The 19,849-nt window shown below is 43.8% G+C and overlaps 1 protein-coding gene across 1 annotated transcript in view; it reads right to left on the bottom strand.

Moving 5' to 3' along the window:
• LOC127573846 (sodium/myo-inositol cotransporter 2-like) overlaps window positions 1-19,849 on the bottom strand; it is a 100,991-nt gene that overhangs the window by 23,854 nt on the left and 57,288 nt on the right. Inside the window, exons 8-10 of the mRNA XM_052022373.1 lie at window positions 11,743-11,948; window positions 6,662-6,797; window positions 621-728 (exon numbers count right to left, since the gene is read on the bottom strand). Of these exons, the coding sequence (XP_051878333.1) occupies window positions 621-728; window positions 6,662-6,797; window positions 11,743-11,948 (450 nt within the window). The remainder of the gene's footprint in view (window positions 1-620; window positions 729-6,661; window positions 6,798-11,742; window positions 11,949-19,849) is intronic.

The raw sequence follows: 19,849 nt of genomic DNA, 5'->3' as shown, positions 1-19,849 counted from the left end.
CCATGGGTCATGAGGCTTCTGGAAAATTCCTGTCTCATTAAATGACCACATAAGTTTTCCCTGGTTCCTCCCACTTGGCCATGGGTCTGCAAGCTTCCCTCCATCTCTGCCCTTAGTGTGAGGTTCTGAAAGAGATTGTAGATGGGAGGGGTTTAGATGACTGCTGTGGAGGAAGTCGCAAGTGGAGCAAAGAAACTTATGAAGAGCACTTAGGCTACTCTTTGTATTCTGTTTCTTCTTTCTAAGTACTGATTGATGTTGACCTAAGATCAATCCAATATATTTATATTCTTTTGTAAAAGAACATAGAAGCAACTGCAAGCTTCACTTGTCTCTGCCATTTAAGCTGCTGCAGCAGACAATAGATACATGATCAACTTCCTCCTGCCAAGCAGTGGGCTGCTGATGAAGAATTACTGTAACACTGACTAGAGTCATGGAGTCAAACAGCAAAAAACAGGCCCTTCAATGATCCACTTAATTCAGCAAGTTGGAAACAACCAATCAGAAGATTAAAGCAGTGGATGGCAGTCTCATGCCAAAGCACTTCCAGCACCAATTTAGCATGGGTAGAATTTTTTTCTGCCTAATTTTATTATTTTCTTGCTTTGACAATCTACCTCCAGGGAGCATTTCCATTACAAGCAGTGGATATGCGATATCAGTGCACCCAGCTGGATTGCCACAAACTCTACGACAGGTATCTGGATCCGTACAAGCCACAAGATCTAAAACAAGAAGAATATGTTTTGTGAGCATCAGAGATTGAATTCCTCGAATGACCCATATCCCATTCAACATCCCATCCGATTTCTCCACTTCCACAGTAAATACTATGGAAACACAAGAGCTGACAGTTATTGATGAATATGAATATGATGAATATCTCTCTCTCCCTCTCACCCTCCCCTTCTCCTCTCCTCCTCCTCTATCCCCTCCCCCTCTCCTTCCCTGTCCCTCTTCCTCCCCCCTCCCCCCTCCATCTCCCTCTTTCTCCGGTCCCCCTGTCCTCCTTTCCCTCTCCCCCCTCCCTCCCCAGATGTGCAGGTAATGGTGCATTAAGCCTGCAGACTGAATGGGGATCCAAAAATAGGCTGATTCCTAGGATGAGAGGGCTGTCCAATCACAAGCAGCTAACAAAGTTGCTTTACTCTTAGAGTTTAGAAGAATGAGGGGTGATTTTATTGGAACATATAAGATGTTAGGGAGTTTGACAGGGTAGATGTTGAGATGTTGTCACTAGTGGGAAAGCTTCAAATGAGGGGACATAGATATAATATTAGGGCATGGTATTTTGAAACTGAGGTATGTGGGAACTACCTCTCAGTGGTGAATCTCTGGAGTTCTCTACCCCAGAGGGTTTGGAGGCTGGATCATTGGAGTTCTTTAAACAACAGGATAAATTTTTGAAAAATCAAGAAATTGAGGACTATGGGGAAGTGGCACAGAAGAATTACTGAGGTCTAGGGCAGATCAGCCATGATCATATTGAATGGAGGGACAGGCTTGAGGGGTCGGGTGGCCTACCCCTGCTCCTGTTTTCTTGTGTTCTTGTGTGTCAGAGGACACTTCCAAACATCTCTGCTCCTCCTCTTTTGGCATTCTAATGGGATACTTCCTTCTTGGAAGCTCTTGTTCACTGTTCCATTTCCACAAGGTTCACTTCCGTTCACATGTAGTCACAGGAGGTGCAGCACCTTTCCTGTTTACCTCCTCTCTACCCACCATTCAGAACCACAGCACTCTGTCCATGAGAAGTAGTATTTCACTTCTTTCAGTTTTTGCTGCCCATGTTGTGGTCACCTCTGCATTACAGAGACCATACAGGGATTGGGTGTCCTCTTTGTGGGGTACCTCCTTTCAGTCTGCAACATGGCTGCAGGCTTCCAGTCATCTGTCTCCTTAATTCTCCCTTCCATTCACATTCTGCACCATTGGAGATAATGAGCATTTTTTGTTTTCATTTCAGATTTCCAAAGTCTACTGTATATCTCTTTTGTAACAGCAGACAAAGTAACATCTTCTGTTTACATCTCCACTAGAATATTCCACACCAGCCAATTACCAGCCGCCTTCAACTAACCCCTCCAATTTCCCCACCCATCACACATCTTCCCATTATATCCTCTCCACTCCCTACTCTATCTGCAACTTAAAACCTATTTATTTCCAATCTTTAATACAAACAGAAGATAATAGGGGTAGACAACAGGTCCACAGATTCTGCTCAACCAGTTGAGTATCCCCAGAGATTTCTGTTTTTGTTTCAAATTTCCAGATGCTGGAAGTACTCAGCAGGTCAGGCAGCATCTGTGGAGAGAGGAGCAGAGTTAATGTTTTGGGTTAAAGCCCCATCATCTGTGGAGTCCAGCTAGAGTCTGCAGGAGTTAGGAGTGGGCCTAACACTGGAATACTGTTTGAGTCATGCCTGGTGTAGGGTCCCTGAACTCATTTAGAGTCATGGGTTCTACAACACAGAAGCAGGCTTTTCAGCCTACTATGTCCATGCCGACAACCAGGTACCTATCTACATTATTCCCATTTACTAGCACTTGCCTTCTATGCCTTAGCATTTCAAATCCTGGCCTTAAGTGTTGTGAGAGTCTCTGCCTCCACCACCCCCTAGTGTGTTCCAGATGTCAATCACCTTATTGGTGCAAAAGTTCTTCGTCAGATCCCCTCTAACCCGCTTACCTTTTACACCAAACCTATCTCTAAGGAAGCTTTAGAAACTTCTGCTCAGTGAAAATGTTTGCTACAATCAGGCCTATTTCTGTAACCTCATAATATTGTACACCTTTATTAGGCCCCCCCCAACTGCCTCTGCTCCAAGGAAAACAAACCCATCCTATCCAGTCTCTTCTCATAACTGAAATGCTCGATGCCCTCCTTGATCTCAACAACACCTCCAATTTTCATGTCATCCACAAACTTACTAATCATACCTTCTACATTCATGTACAAATTGTTGCTGTATGTAAGAGTCCCAACACCAATCCTTAAGGTACACCATTGGTCACAGGCTTCCAATCACAAAAACAACCCTCCATCATCAGCAAGCCAGTTTTGATCCAATATGCAAACTTGCCAGTTTCCCTTTAACTTTTTGTACCAGTATCCCACTGGGGACCCTGTCAAAGGACTGAATGAAGTCCATATAGACTACATCAAATATTCTGCCCTCATCAATACATTTTACCTCTTCAAAAAATTCATTCAAATTAGTCAGACAGGATGTCCTCCTAACAAAGCCATGCTGACTATCTCTGATTAATCATTGCCTTTCTAATTCATCATTAATCCTGTCCCTTCCAATACCTTCCAATAACTTCCCTACTACTTACATTATACTCACAGTCCTGTTATTGCATCCCAAAATGCCCTGGGTATTTATCCACATTTAAGCCTCCCAAGCCATCTCCTGTTTAATGATAACATGTTCTACAATTCCCCTCCCTGAATGTGGGAAAACAATGTCCTTTTTAGATTCAAGAATCGTAGATTTATGCAACACAGAAAAAACACAGATAATAAAGGCCCAATTCGTCTATGCTAACCAAGAAGCCGACCCAAACTAATCCCATTTGCCTGTGTTTGGCGCCTGAACCTTTCCAATTGTAATTGTACCCATGTCTACTATTTCTTCTGGCAGTTCATTCCACATACACACCACCCTCTGTGTGAAAAACTTGCCCCTCGGAATCTTTCCCCACTCACCTTAAACATATGCCGTCAAGTTTTAGACTCCCCAACCCTGGGAAAAAGACTGTGACTATCTACATATGCCCATCATAATTTTATATAAGGTCACCCCTCAGCCTATCCAATCTCTCATTATAACTGAGGCACTCCAGTGCTGGAAACATCCTTGTGAATCTTTTCTGTACCTTCTCTTGCATAATCACATCCTCCCTCTATGTAGTGACCTGAAATGCACAAAATACTCCAGGCGCAGACTAACCAATGTTTCGTACAACTGTAACATGATGTCCCAACTCTTGTACTCAATGCAAAGCCTTCTTCACCACTTTGTCTACCTGTGTTGCCACTTTCAGGGAACTATATACTTGTACCCCTAGGCGTCTCTGATCTACAACACTCCCCGTGACCCGGCCTTTCATTATTTTTGTCCTGACATGGTTTAACTTCCCAAAATCACTTCACATTTGTTTGAGTTAAATGACATCAGCCATTCCTTTGCCCACTTTCGCAGTGATCAATATCCTGCTATAAACTTAGACAGCTTTCTTCACTATTCACACCTCCAATTTTGGTGTCACTTGCAAACTTACTATCATGCCGCATACATTCTCATCCAAATCAATAACATATATGACAAACAACAGGGGAGCTAGCACCGATCCCTGCAGCACACCACTGGTCACAGGCCTCCAATCTGATAAAACAACTGTCTTCCTCTGCTTCCTGCCACCAAGCCAATCTTACCCTGGATCCCACGTGTTCTAACCTTCCAGACCAGCTTACCATGCAGGACCTTTTCAAATGCCTTGCTAAAGTCCATGTAGACATCATCTACTGCCCTGCCCTCATCAGTCTTCTTGGTTACTCCTTCAAAAACTCAATCAAATTCATGACACAATTTCCCACACACAAAGCCATACTGACTACCCCCAATCAGTCCTTGACTTTCCAAATGCATTTCGATCCCATCTCTCAGAATCCCTTCCAGTAACTTTCCCACCACTGATGTTAGGTTCACTGGCCTGTATGCCCTAGCTTGTCCTTGCAGCCTTTCTTAAATAAAGGCACAACATTAGCCATCTCCAGTCTTACGGTACCTCACCTGTGGCTAACGATGATACAAAAATCTCTGCTAGCAATTTTTTTCCCTTGCTTCCCACAATGTCCTAGTTTACAGCTGGTCAGATACCAGGGATTTATCCACCTTTATGTGCTTCAAGACCACCAATACCCCCTCGTTCGTAATGTTGATATGCTCCAGGACATCACTGTTTCCTCCCCTGAACTCAACAGCTTCCATGTCTTTCTCCACGGTTAATTCATCTCCCGAGGCTCCACACATAGAAGACAACACTGATACTTAAGGAACTCCCTAGTTAGCCCTATGCTCTTAATATACTTATAGAATCTTTTAGAATTCTCCTTTACCTTATCTGCCAAGGATCTCTGATGTCCTCTTTTTTCCCTCCAGATTTCCTTATTAAGTGTACTCTTACATCCCTTATACTCCTCAAGGGACTTGATCCCAGCTGCCTATACCTGACATACCCTCTTTTTCTTGATCAGACCCTCAATATCCCTTATCAACCAGGGTTCCCTAATCCTGCCAGCCTTGCTCTTCACTCTAACAGGAATATGCTGGGGCTGAACTCTTATCTCACTTTTAAAAGCTTCCCACTAACCAGGCATCCCTTTACCTGCAAACATCCTCTCCCAGTCAACCTTTGCAATTCCCTGTCTAATGCCATCAAAATTAGCCTTGTCCCAATTTAGGACTTTAAATTGTGGACTAGACCTACCATTTTCCATAACTATTTTAAAACTAATAGAATTACGGTCACTGGTCCCAAAGTGCTCCCCCCACTGACACTTCGGCCACTTGCCCAGCCTCATTTCCCAAAATTCAGTTGAATGTTGCCCCCTCTCTTGTAGGGCTATCTATATATTGCTTGAGAAACCTTTCCTGGACATACTTAACAATTTTTGCCCCATCTAATCCCTTAGTATAATGGCAGTCCCAGTCAATATTAGGGAAATTAAAATCACCAACTATTACAGCCCTATTAGTCCTACATATTTCCCTACATATTTGCTCCTCTAATTCCTTCTGACTATTGATGAATGCAGCTGACCTTGCTGAATACAAATGAAAAGTATTCATTTAGGACCTCACCTCTGTGCTCCACAGACAGGTTGCCCCTTTAGTCTCTAATGGGCCCCACTCTTTACTTTTTTACCTTCTTACCATTAATATGCTTGTAGAATGCTTTGAGATTTTCCTTATTCTTGTCTGCCAGTGAATTTTTATTTGAATGAAGATCTTATGGTTGTGAGTAAGAAAGTTAAATTTAGGATATGTTACAATTTCATTATTATGTTTTCTGTTTAATGTTTTAATTCTTTAAAAGTGTTTTTAACTATTTAAAATGTTAATATTGTTCATTTGATTGTCTAATAGCTTTTGAATCTTTCTGAATATCAGGTATGTTTGGAAGGATTGCCGAACTGGACACCTTTGACAGATGATGTCACAGGTTTTCTCTTGTGGTTGGGGCTTGTACTAGGCTTCCCGATGGGTCAGGTTGCCCATGGCTCAGGTAGCCAGCAGGTTGATCCTTCTGCATACAGATAAAGCAACTAGTGGTGAGTGTGGCTGCCAAACTGTCCTCAGCGAATGCCAGCCTATTTCCAACACGCATCTACTTGGAAGCACGTAACCCAGCCATAGAACGGGGGAAGAACTTTCTACAGAATTAGATAAGCAACTGCAAGAGGATAATATAAACCATTCGTTGCTAAACTCGTGCCTGAAGGCAGTCTTAACATGTATGTACAAGTTTCAGGATTTAAAAAAAACAATTGATAAAGACACATTATTTACAAACGGTAAAGTCATGAAACTGATTTTCTGCACCAGATTTATAAAAGGTAACTTAATTGTTATGTAAAAGGTGCTTACTGGGGTAAAGCACTCGACTGATCATGCCTGGAAACACCATTATGAAAATTGGCAAGACTTTCAAGTAGGCTGCAAACAAGCTACCACCTTTGGCATGGAGAATTGATTTAGACGAAAGTGATCTCTGCACAATGACCTGAAATCAATACAAGGCATTAGATACTGATGTTAGATTCAATACATCCTTGTTCAAGCACATTTTCAGAGAATTGCACAGAATCTACAGTACAGAAAATTGCACTGAGCAGCTGATCTGCAGCAGGATGTATGCTTCCAATACCAGCCTCCATCTACCTTTATTACCCCCCACCACTAATATTTCCTACCACCCCTCTGCACATGCACTTACCCTGCTGTTCATTAAATGTATCTGTACCAATTGCCACAGCCCCTCCATGTGGAAGCAAATTCTCTGCTGCTACCTCAAAGACTTCTCCCGAATTCCTTGCTAGGTTTACAAATGTTTTGGACCACTTCATATACAGGCATGCTTTGGATTGGTAGTATTGGCTTTTGGGTGCCAGGAAAGTCCTTATATGTCCAAAATGGTGCCTGGAGTGCATGGTGAGGTGAGGTGCTGGCTCATAGTGGACTCCTGAATGCCAGGTCAATGGATCACAGTATCAATCAGTTTGTGCTGATTTGACACCTGCCCTGTCGTTTTGAAGCTCTCAGCTGAATCAATGCTCTGTCTTAACCTTGCATTTCTGAAGATGCATTAAGCAGCAGGAAGGATCCCTTCCATCCCAAACTTCAATCTACCCCTGATTCATCCAGTCATAGAGTTACACAGCATGGAGAAACAGGCCCTTGGGCCCAACTTATCCATGTCCACCAAGATGCCTATCTATGCTAATCTCATTTGCCCATGTTTGGCTCATATCCCTCTAAACATTTCCTTCCATCTACTTGTCTAAATGTCTTTTAATGTTTAAGGAGATCATTTGCTGATTACAGGTCTATTGTTTTCTTTTCTGGTCATGATTCTATGAATGTATGTTCTTTAGAATTCCAGAGACCTGCATGTCCACACATGGCAGGTGACCAATCAGCTTTTGCTGACTGGTTAAACCTAGACATGTGTAAAATTGCCCCTGGGAGGATGAGCTGAGGTCAGGCAGAGGAGGGCAATCTGGTGTAGGAAGTGGAGGAAGATGAAGGATAGGAAGGGTCAGGGTGAGTCCACACCTGTCACAGTTCGACCACCTGAACCTCACTAAAGTCAACAGCTTCAACAGCTTCCTGGAGCTGGGAATATTTCCAGCATCCCACAGTTTACAATGTTTTATTGTACAAAGGAGGCCACAAGCTTTCTCTTCAACAACCGCCAGCCTCAACTCACTCAACTTTTCAGGAGAGCAGCAGATGAAGCATTGTTTACTTGGTCACAGCCTTCCCTGTGCTAAAGAATAGTATTGCCTCCAAAGACATTGTTTGGTGGGTGCTGCATAGCAGCCTCAGCATATCAATCACACCATCTGCTTGCAACATGGCTGATGGCTCCAGTACTCAAGATATGGGTTCATCATGGACACAACAAATACACACCAAATCTGAAAGGGAGGTCATTGGTCTGCTGAAGTGATGCTTCTGCTGCCCAATGGAACCTATGGTATTTAGTGGAGAAGGTGAGGAGTACATTGAGCAGTCTATTGGGACTTAAAGATGCTTTCACTGTCTTTGACCACTATTGAACTTCACAACCAGGTATGGGAACTGCACCATTTGAATTTATTTCCAGTACTAAATGCTCCCACTGCCTTGACCTGTAAACCTGGATATATCAAGAAAGGATAGTGCCCCTGAATTGGCAAGCAGCAGTTCATTGACATCCATGATGGGGTGATGGAGAATGGGAGGTGGTAATGTTTGATGGTGACACAAGGGGCATAGGAAAGATAGAGTTGGAAAAACTACTTGGGTGGTTTGGTGTGAGCAGGGAAGGGGCACTGGGAAACCAACAATGTTTAGGTGGTATGGGAATGAGTGACAATGGTGAGGGATGACAGGGTGCTGGGAGATGAGCAACATCTGAATGGTGGTGGGTGTAGCCATCTTTTAGCATGGTGTACAGTGCCCACTGAATGTATTTCCCAATTTACCTTATGATACTGGAGACCATTTGATCCATCTAGTCTTTGCCAGTTCTCAGAGCAATCTCATCATTCCTATTTCTCCTCTTATTTCCCCATACCCATTCTCTCACATGCCACTGACACCCTGCAGAATCTCCCACCAGCCACCTGGGTGAGATGGTGGAAAAATATGAAAGGCTCAGGGTCTGGAATCCAGGTCAGTAGAAGGGTGCGTGCTAGCATCAAGGTGTGATGGGTGAATTCCACAGGTGCTCAAGGAAGAAGGTAAGTTATTGGAAAGCAAGGAAACCTGCAGTACATGTAATATGAGGTTTCCTAATTAGGCATCCATATCTGATGCTGCACTGGGAAGTTTAGGTTGTCCCAGAAGAACCTAATGATGTTTGCTCCAGGAACAACATGGTCTAAGTTGTCCAAAAGCAGACTGAATAGATTTCTGCCTTGATGCAGAAATTGAGGTGCTCAGGTCACCCAACTGGAGGTACCTAGTTGAATTTACAGGGTATTGCAAAATGAATTGGAAAATGTTGTTGACTTCACTCAGGAGAAAATTCATTTTCAACTGCATAATGCTGAAAAAGACCTTATGCAACTGAATTTCTAAGAAACAACGTATTGTCAAGACATTGGGTTTCATCTGAAGTGCCGTGAAGTTCCGTGCCATGCGCATGAAGTGCTGTCTGTATTGCTAACTACCAATCAGATTGTGAAATTGTGAAACTATCTGAAGTACATTAAAACCAATGCAATATTGGTTTCATGTGTTAAAGTAGGATCTGCACAGTTCCAAACAGACACCCAATAACTTGCCAAGCAACAACCAGAAAAGGTTCAGGCCTTATAGCACATTTCTGATATCTGAAAAATCAAAAGACTGAAATGAAAACAGTGAATGTTGGAAACACTCAGCAGGTCAGGCAGCATCCATAGAAGGAATTAATGTTTCAAGTGGAAGACCCTTACAAAACTGTTTCTCCTTCCACAGATGCTGCCTGACCTGCTGAGTATTCCCTGCTCTTCTGTTTATATAGCAGCAGCTGTCTGACTGTCATGGAGAAGAAAGAACCTGCAGTAGAAAGGGACACTCAGAAGAACTGGAGAGTCTGGAGAACGAGAGAGGGATTAGGACGGAGGCCTGCTGTGCTGAAGCATGGGGGAGGTGGGTAGCAGACCCACCAGGGCTGCCAATGGAAGAACTTGGCAGGAGGAGGCTATAGTCATTCCATCCAGTGTGAGAATCCCCACACTGTCAGCAATGTCAGAAGAATTTCACAATCCTCCATGTCAAGGTGAGCTGTAAACCATGCCCCATGCCCACCACCCCACCCACACACACATACCCTTCATTAGGTAGAGACTAGGAATAGGAAGAAGACCTTCCACATGGGAAAGGGACCATTCAAGTGTAGAGCTTCACTTGAGCTAGAGGAGACCACCCTGAGCCTCTTGGACAGAGAGCTCCTGAGCCCTAGCCAACTCTGGGGTGAGTGCAATATGCATCTGCCCAGTGTGCTTGTGAATAATGTTTTATTGTGACACAAAGGACTGCAGATGCTGGAATCTGTAGCAACAAACAATCTGCTGGAGAAACCTATATCAGGACTTATTGTACCTCTGCATTCCTTCGATTCAATCAGTAATAGATGTAGTGTTGGGCAAGTAGTGAAACAGGAATAGTGCTGGGGTTTACTGAAATATGTTATGATTTCCAGTGTTTGTATCATTTGATTTTCTTTTCTGGGGTAAGTGATCTGCAACATACCACTGTTGAAATAGGATAAGTAACACCCTTCCTTGGAGAGGTGAGTGACAGCTCATATTCATAGTTTTCTTATGACATAGAAGTGGGCCATTCGGCTTATTGAGTCTATGCTGGCCCTCAGAGCAATCCCATCAATCCCATTCCCACACTTACTTCCCTGTAACCCATATCCCTCATGTGCCCACCAACTCCCCTGTAATTTTCCTGCCATCCACCCGCACTAGGGGTAATTAAACTTTCCAGCATGTCCTTGGGATGTGGGAGGAAACTGGAGCACCTGGGGAAAACCTATACAGTCACAGTGAGAACATGGAAACTCCACACACATAGCACGCAAGGTCAGGATCGAGCCAGGCTGCTGGACCTGTGAGGCAGCAGTACTACCTGCTGTACAGCTGTGCTAGTGTCAGCATTGCTGTGGGATCTTCCATGCCTCAGTTGGAAAGGTTGTTAGTGAAGCCCTACCACTTGTGTCACCTCTCAGGCATTCTTGTCAGCTGGTAAACATTCAACAAATACTCCCTGTTAGCTTCAGAGCACTCGAAGCATTGGAAGGTGTGTGAGCAGCCAGCAGAGAGTCCTGAAGCTGCCCAGTCAGGTCTCCCAATATATACACAGCGTTCCTATAAATGAACATAAAATCATCCAAGTGGCATGACACAGTCCTAGTTGCACAGCAACTCCTGAAGAAAGGTCATGTCTTGCGCTCAAAAGCTTCAGATTTTGTTGGCGATCATTGGATGCATGGCCAATGCCAAAATTATACTCGGTGAACCAATGTGAATTGCGTACACAGGGTGCCTGGGCCAATTCACCAGCAGGCAGCATTTCTGGATTTCTCCTGGAAACCATCTACCCTGGATCACTTTTGCATGTGATTTGTGCATGAAAGACAAGTGTTAATAGATCCAATTTCTGGTATTTGTATTCTACTATGCAGTGACATTCCAACATGTCAGAATCTCATTTAAACTAATGGGTGGGGTTGACCTGACTACATAAACTCTGAAAAACTTCCCAATCTTATGCTACATGGGTTTAGCATGTTATAATTCAACACTATCCCTCGACACATAAGTTATCCAGGTTTATGTAAGGGATATCTCTGGAAGAAGAGAGTATGCATTTGATTGGTTGAGCAGCTGCCAACTACAGTGATAATTGAACAGAAAAAAATATGCCAGTGATTGATCTTTATGTTTACTGTCTATAAGTGGTGTTACCTGATCTGTACACCAATACCAAGTCGAAAGAATAGTTACTCCAAATATTACACCTGTCCATGGAAAGTCAGAGTTAGCAGGATCTTGGAAGATGTGAAAGGCATCATCCCTTGGCAGGCCACAGGTTGAGTTAAGGTCCTGATTTTTGGGCACAGCCATGAAGTATTTCTTCTTGAGGCCTGAATAACCATCAACTTCGACAAAAGCTATAAAACATAGAACATAGAACAGTATAGCACAGGAACAGGTCCTTCAGCCCACAATGTTGTGCCAAACTAATTAAACTAGTAATTAAATGCCTATCTAAACTAATCCATTCTGCCTACACAAAAAACGTTTACCGAACAAAATGTTTGTTTTACTTTCTAACAGTAAAATGGGTAGCAATCTGCACAATTTGTCTTTAACTACCTAACAGAGGTATTAAAATTCATCTCTCTTTGAAATGACTTCCAAACTACAAATGGTGCTAATTTCCTTTCTCTTTGATATCTCATTCTTAAACCCTTTCTTTCCCCACATCCCCTCCCATGTTCTACCTGATCCATTCCCAAACCCAAAGGTTGAGCATATTCATTCCCATTGGTTGCAGTTCTCCACTGGAATAAGCTCATTTGTTGGTAACATTCCTGTTAGTTTCCTTACTCTGATCAAAATTTTCTCTTACAAGTTGTTGCTAACTTGAGAGCTCACAATGTGGTGTATCACTGGTTTGAATCATCAACATCCGTTTCTCAGCTTTAGAAGAAATATCTTGGTGCTGATCTTCAAGGTGAGTGTTGTGAGTGCCAGGGAATGGACCATTTTCTATTTCAGGTACCTAGTGTCACTATCAAACACTTTCAAATTAAACCCCAGCACAAATTATATTTCTAGACTTGGCCTGTTTCCTAACTTTAAAAGAAAATAGACAAACAAAAAGGCAGGTGCTGGAAATATTTAAAAAAACAGAAAATGGCAAAAAAAAGTGCTCAGCAGGTCAGGCAGCATCTGTGAAGGGAAAAAGAAACATTTCTGGTTGATAATCTTTCATTAGAACAGATGAAAAGTGTGTCAGTTCTGACGAAGGGCTGTTGACCTGGAACATTGACTCTCTTTTGCTTTCCACAAATGCTGCCCGACCTATTGAGTATCTCCAGCATTTTACTTCCTTATTTAAAAGAAAACCCCCCACCACACTAGTGTATTATTTCCATTTTAGTCTAGGATAGATGTGCTTGTTACAGAGGTAGTGTATTGAAGATTTACTGGGCTGGTAGATTTGCTGAATGAGCAGAGATTGAGTAGACTAGGACTGCATTCACAAGAGTTTAGAAGAATGAGATGTGATCTCATTGATGCTTACAAAATTCTTAAAGGACTTTAAAGGTAGATGCAAGGAGGATATTTTACCTGGCTGAGTAGTCTAAGACCTGGGAGCACAGTTTGAGGACAAGTAGTGAGCCATTTAAGACTGAGAGAAGGAGAAATTTCTTCACTTAGAGGGTGTGAACCATTGGGATTTTTACTCCAAAGGGGTGTGGAGGCTTAGTTGTTGCATTCTTTCAAAACACTGACTAATATATTTCTGGACATTGAGGGAATCAAGTGGCATAGTGATTGAGTTGTAAAATGGCATTGTTAGAAAATACTTCAGGAACTTGATGAAAGGCTTACTTCCGATCCTGTTTCTTAATTCTAAGAATAAGGCTCTCTGGAAATTTGTCAGAAAAGGGAACTCCCAAATGATGCCAGAATATGGATATCCTGAATTCTTTTAGAATAGGGAACCTTTGAATCCTGTTATGAGAGGAAACCCCAGGATCCTAAATGAACAGGGAAATTCTGAATCCAGTCAGAAAAGGGAGCTTCAGAATCCCAATGGAATAGGGAGCTCCCAATTCCTGCCAGGATACAGAACTCCTTGGATGCAGTCAGAATATGGAACGCCCAAAGCTGACTAGAATAGATATGTCCTGAATCCCATCAGGATAGGGAGCTCCTAGATCTTGCCAAAAAAGGAACTACTGGATCCAAGCAGAACAGAGAACTCTTGAACCCACCCAGAGTAGGGATGTTCTGAACCCTGTAAGATTTCCCTCAATGTCAACAAAACAAAAGAGCTGGTCATTGACTTCAGGAAAGGGGGCGGTGTACATGCACCTGTCTACATCAGCAGTGCTGAGGTCAAGAGGGTTGAGAGCTTCAAGTTCCTGGGAGTGAACATCACCAACAGCCTGCCCTGGTCAAATCACATAGATGCCATGGCCAAGAAGGCTCACCAGCACCTTTACTTCCTCAGGAGGCTAAAGAAATTCGGCATGTCCCCTTTGACACTCACCAGCTTTTATCGATGCATCCTATCTAGATGCATCATGGCTTGGCATGGCAACTGCTCTGCCCAGGACCACAATAAACTGCAGAGTGTTGTGGATACAGCCCAGCGCGTCACAGAAACCAGCCTCCTCTCCTTGGACTCTGTCTTTACCTCTCGCTGCCTTGGCAAAGCAGCCAGGATAATCAAAGACCCCACCCATCCAGGTCATTCTCTCTTCTCTCCTCTTCCATCAGGTAGGGCACGTACCATCAGACTAAGGACAGCTTCTACCCCACTGTGATAAGACTATTGAACGGTTCCCTTATATGATGAGATGGACTATAACCTCACGATCTACCTTGTTGTGACCTTGCACCTTATTGCACTGCACTTTCTCTGTAGCTGTGACACTTCGTACTGTTATTGTTTTTACCTGTACTACCTCAATGCACTCTATACTAACTCAATGTAACTGCACTGTGTAATGAATTGACCTGTAGGATCGGTATTCAAGACAAGTTTTTCACTCTACCCCGGTACAAGTGACAATAATAAACCAATACCAATACCAGTTAGGGAAAACCTGAATCCTGTCAGAACAGAAAAGACCCGAATCTTTGCCAATGTAGACAACTCCTGATTTCTGCATGAACAGGGAAATTCTGGATTCTTTTACAAAAGAACGTTCCTGAATCCAGTTAGAATACGTAACTCCAGAATCTTGTCAGAATAAAGACATGACTAATATACATAAATGCAGAAAATCCCTCAGTCAAGCATAATAAGAAACTCCTGCCTTCTTCCAGAACAGGGAAATCCTGAATTCTTCCATTATAGGGAACTCCTGAATATTGCCAAAACAGGGTAATTCTGGATTCATACACAAAAGGGAATTCCTGAATCCACTCAGAATGGGAAATTCCAGAATTCCACAAGAATTCTGTGTTCCCCTGAGTTTTCTATTATGGAGTAATATGGAGTTCCTAACTGCTCTCCACTCTCTCCGCACCAATCTCAACCTCACCATCAAACCCACAGTCAAGGGCGGTGTCTTTGTGGTCTGGCAGACTGACCCCTACCTTTCAGAGGCCAGATGGCAGGTCCCAGATATTCGCTTACTTACCTATGAACCAGAACCCTACGAAGGATCATCAGCCACTGTCTCCCGCACCATCACTGACCTCATTACCTCCAGATATCTCTGCTCCACAGCCTCCAACCTGATAATTCCACAACCCTACACTGCCCATTTCCATTTCCTACCCAAGGTTCACATACACAAGTGTCCCGGTAGGCCCATGGTTTCTGCCTGCTCCTACCATACCCAACTGATCTCCTCGTATCTTGATTCCATCTTGGTCCAGTCTCTTCCCACTTACATCCCAAACACCTCACATGATCTCCACCACTTCGATAACTTTCAGTTCCCTGGGCCCAACTGCCTCACGTTCACCATGGGCGTCCAGTCCCTGTATACATCTATCTCCCATCAAGAAGGCCTCAGGGCTCTCAGTTTCTTTCTGGAACACAGACCCAACCAGTTCCCCTCCACCAACACCCTACACCATCTGGCAGAACTGCTGCTTACCCTCAAAAACTTCTCTTTCAGCTAGTCCCACTTTCTCCAGACCAAAAGTGTAGCCATGAGTCCCAGTTATGTCTGCCCTTCTGTTGGCTACATGGAGCAATCCATGTTCCAAACCTACCCCAGCACCACTCCCCATCTCTTCCTCCACTATACTGACGACTGCATTGGTGCCGCTTCCTGCACCCGTGTGGAGCTTATCAATTTCATCAACTTCGTGACCAACTTCTACCCCACCCTCAAATTCACTTGGGCCATCTCTAACACCACTCTCTTCTTCCTTGATCTCTTTGTCTCCATCTCAGGAGACAGATCATCCACTGACACCTTCTACAAATCCACTGACTCCCACAGCTACCTCGACTATACCTCTTCTCACACTGTCGCTTGCAAGGACACCATTCCCTTTTCTTAGTTCCTCGGTCTCTGCCACATCTGTTCTAATGCTGAGGCTTTCCACTCCAGGACATCCGAGATGTCCTCCTTTTCAGAAAACGGGGTTTCCTCCACACTATTATCGATGATGCCCTCACTTGCATCTCCTCCACTTCCCATACATCTGCCTTCACCCTATTTCACCTCAGGCATAACAGGGATAGAGATCCCCTCATCCTCACCTACCACTCCACCAGTCCACACATTCAACATATCATCTCTGCAGATTCCACCATCTCCAATGGGATCCCACCAGCAGCCACATCTTCCCCTCCCCTCCACTTTCCACAGGGATCACTCTATGACTCCTTTGTCCGCTCATCCCTCTCCACCAATCCCCCTCCCTCTCCAGACACTTACCCCTATGACCGCGCTAAGTGTTACACCTGCCCCTACACCTCCTCCCTCACCACCACCCAGGGCTCTAAACAGTCCTTCCAGGTGAGGCAGTCTTTCACATGTGAATCCATTGGTATTATTTATTGCATCTGGTGTTCCTGGTGCAGCCTCCTCTACATCAGTGAAACCCCACACAGATTGGGGGACTGCTTCAGCAAGCACCTTCACTCCATCCACTGTGTCAGCTGGGATCTCCTGGTGGCCAGCCATTTTAATTCTCCTGCCCATTCCTACACCGACATGTCTGTCCTTGGCCTCTTCCACAACCAGTGTGAGGCTCAATGCAAACCAGAGGAACTGCACCTCATATTCTGCTTGGGTAGTCTCCAACGTGGTGGAATGAACATTGAATTATCATACTTCTGATAACCACTCCCCTTCTGTCCCTTTTCCCTGTTCTCTCTCCTTCTGATCCACCTGACCCCATCATACTATCTCTTTCCCTCCCCCATCCTCTCTATCTGCCCATCAACCACACATTCCTCCCACTGGTTCCTCTCCCTACCTCCTTCCCTTTATTCCATGTTCTCTCCTATCAGATTCCATCTTCTTCAGCCCTTTGTAATTTCCACCTATCATCTCCCAGCTTCTCATATCGTTCCCATTCTCCTCCATCCCTCTCTTGCCTATCATCCCCCTTCACCTGGGCCTGACAGCTCCCGAACAACCCCTTCCCACCACCTCTTTACACTGGATATCTCCCTTCTTTATTTCCAATCCTGATGAAGGATCTCAGCCTAAAACATCAACTGTTCGTTTCCCTCCATAGATGCTGCCTGACTTGCTGAGTTCCTCCCGTGCCTTTGTCTGTGTTCAGGAACACTGTGTTCTGTCAGGACTTCAACATTTCACTTCTGACTCGATTCAGAGTTCTCTCTGTAAAAAAATCTAGGATTTCTCTGTATAGCTGGTATTCTGGAGTTCTCTACACTGGCTTGGTTTAGGGCTTCCACATTCTGATTGGATTCTGGAGTTCCCTATTCTAGTAAGATTGAGGGGATCCCAATTTTTGGCAAGATCCAGGCACTCCGTCTCTAGATAGGAATCCTGAGTTACCAATTCTGCCAGGTTTTGAGAATGCCTTATTCTGACTGGATCCATCATTTCCCTAACTTGACATGAAGGTGGAGCACCCTATTTTATTAGGATTTTGTTTTCCCTATTCTGGCAGGACTTAGTTCCCTATTCTGCAGGTAAGCAGAATCATAAAGTGTCTCCATAAGTTCCAGGACCCTCCTCCCAGTGACAATGAAGGAATAGCAATATGTTTCTAAGCTTGGATGAAGGAACTTGGAGTCATGGAGACACACACACAGAAAATGACTCTTCAGCACACCATGTCCTTGCTGAGCATCAAGTACCCATCTACACTAATCCCTTTTATCAGCACTTGATCCGTAACCTTCTTTCCTAGACACTTCCTCTTCCACCTCCTCATACAATGCATTTCAGATTCCAACCACCCTCTGGATAGAAAAAAAAATCTTCTTCAAATCACCTCTAAACCTCTTACTCCTCAGCTTAAGCCTACGCCCTCTGGTTTAGACACCTCAGGTATGGGCAGACATCCCCTACTATCTACTATACTACTATATTTATGCCCTGCAAATCTTATATTCCTCAATCAGTTCCCACTCAGCAGCATTTCAAGCTATTGCATAACCAATGTTTTATAAAGCTCTTGACTCATAACTTCCCTGCTCTTGATTTCTATGCCCTGACTAATGAAGACAGTATCTTGTACGCCTTCTCCTCTACCCTTTTTACCACTTTCTTAGATCCTTGGACTTGTACACTGAAGTCCTCTTGTTCCGCAATATCCTTAGGGCCCTACTATTCATTAATTCATCCAAAGTACATCACCTTGCACTAATCAGGCTTAAATTTCATCTGCCATAAGCTTGGCTCACCTTACCAACTGATCAATCTCATCCTCTATCCTACAGTTATCCTCCTCACCATCAACAACATTACTAATTTTTGTGTTATCTGCAAACGTACTAATCATTTCTTCTACGTTCATATCCAAATTGTTAATGTATACAACAAACAGCAAGGATCCCAGCACCGATCACTGTGGTACACCACTGGTCACAGGCTTCTCATATGCCTTCTTAACCATCTTTAGACCTGTACACTAATGTCCCTCTGTTTCTCAATGCTCCCTAGGACCCTACCATTCATGGTGTATGTCCCAGCCTCATCAGTACTCTCAAAACGTGTCACGTCTTATTTAGAGAAACAAAGGACTGCAGATGTCGGAATATCTCAGTGAAAAACACTATGATGCTGCAGGAACTCAGCAGGCCAGGCAGCACCCGTGGAGAAAAGAAAGCAGTCAACGTTTCGGGTCAGGACCCTTCTTCAAGACCTCTCTTCAGGACAGACGCCTCATAATTATCAGGACTTAACTCCATCTGCTATTTCTCAGCCAATTTCACCAGCACGTGAAAATTACCCTGTAGCCTAAGACTGCTCTTCATATTATCAACAATTCCAACAGTCTTTGTGTCATCTGCAAACTTACTGATCATGCCTCCTACATCCACTTCCAAATCATTCATGTATGCTACACAAGACATCACAGTCACAGGCATCCAATCACAAAAAGTAACCATCTATCATCACCCTCTGCCTCTTATTACCAAGCCATCTATGGATTCAGTTTGCCAACTTGCCCTGGATCCCATGTGACTCAATCTTCTGAACCAATGATTCCCATGTGGAACATCGTCAGACTGCTGGATCATACCAGAATAGGGAATTCCAAAATTTAATTGGGAAAAGAAATCTCATCAAAAGTGCCAAAATCAGGCACTCCTGAATTCAGTCAATAAAGTGGATCCCTGGATCCCATCAGGTTAGGCAAATTCTGGATGCTAACAGAAGAGGAAGCTCCTGAATCCTCTTACAAAAGTCCTGAATCCAACCACGATTGGGAACTCCTGAATCCTCCCAAAATGACAACCAACTGGATGCCACCAAATAGTAGAACTCTTGAATCCTGGAGGAGTTTGAGCCTCTGAATCCTGTTAAGATGCCAAAATTAACTCTGACAGCTGTTGAAACTCCTGCTACTGTCAGAATTTGGAGCTCCCAATTTGCCTTTTGTAGAAGCCCTGATCTAGCAGTATTGTGAATGTGAATCCTGCCAAATTTTGGATGTCCTGAATCTCGCTTGTAAAGGGAACTCCTCTTTAGTTTGAGCAACCATCATAAATGATTTAGGAAATGCTTCCATCTGCATTCACTGAATTAGTGACATTGGCTAGATGTGGAGGTAATGTTGGAGGGAGGGGAATCTTTGCTGTCATCAGCGGGTGGTGGAGTGACTTTGGTAACACATGCTAAGAACCAGTTAACCAAAAGCAACTTGAAAATGATGAGTGAGA

The sequence above is a fragment of the Pristis pectinata genome, chromosome 8 (genome assembly GCF_009764475.1).
Source record: "Pristis pectinata isolate sPriPec2 chromosome 8, sPriPec2.1.pri, whole genome shotgun sequence".
In the NCBI taxonomy this organism is placed as follows: Eukaryota; Metazoa; Chordata; class Chondrichthyes; order Rhinopristiformes; family Pristidae; genus Pristis; species Pristis pectinata.
Note: the sequence above shows the minus strand (reverse complement) of the source record. Positions and strands in the feature narration are given on the sequence as shown.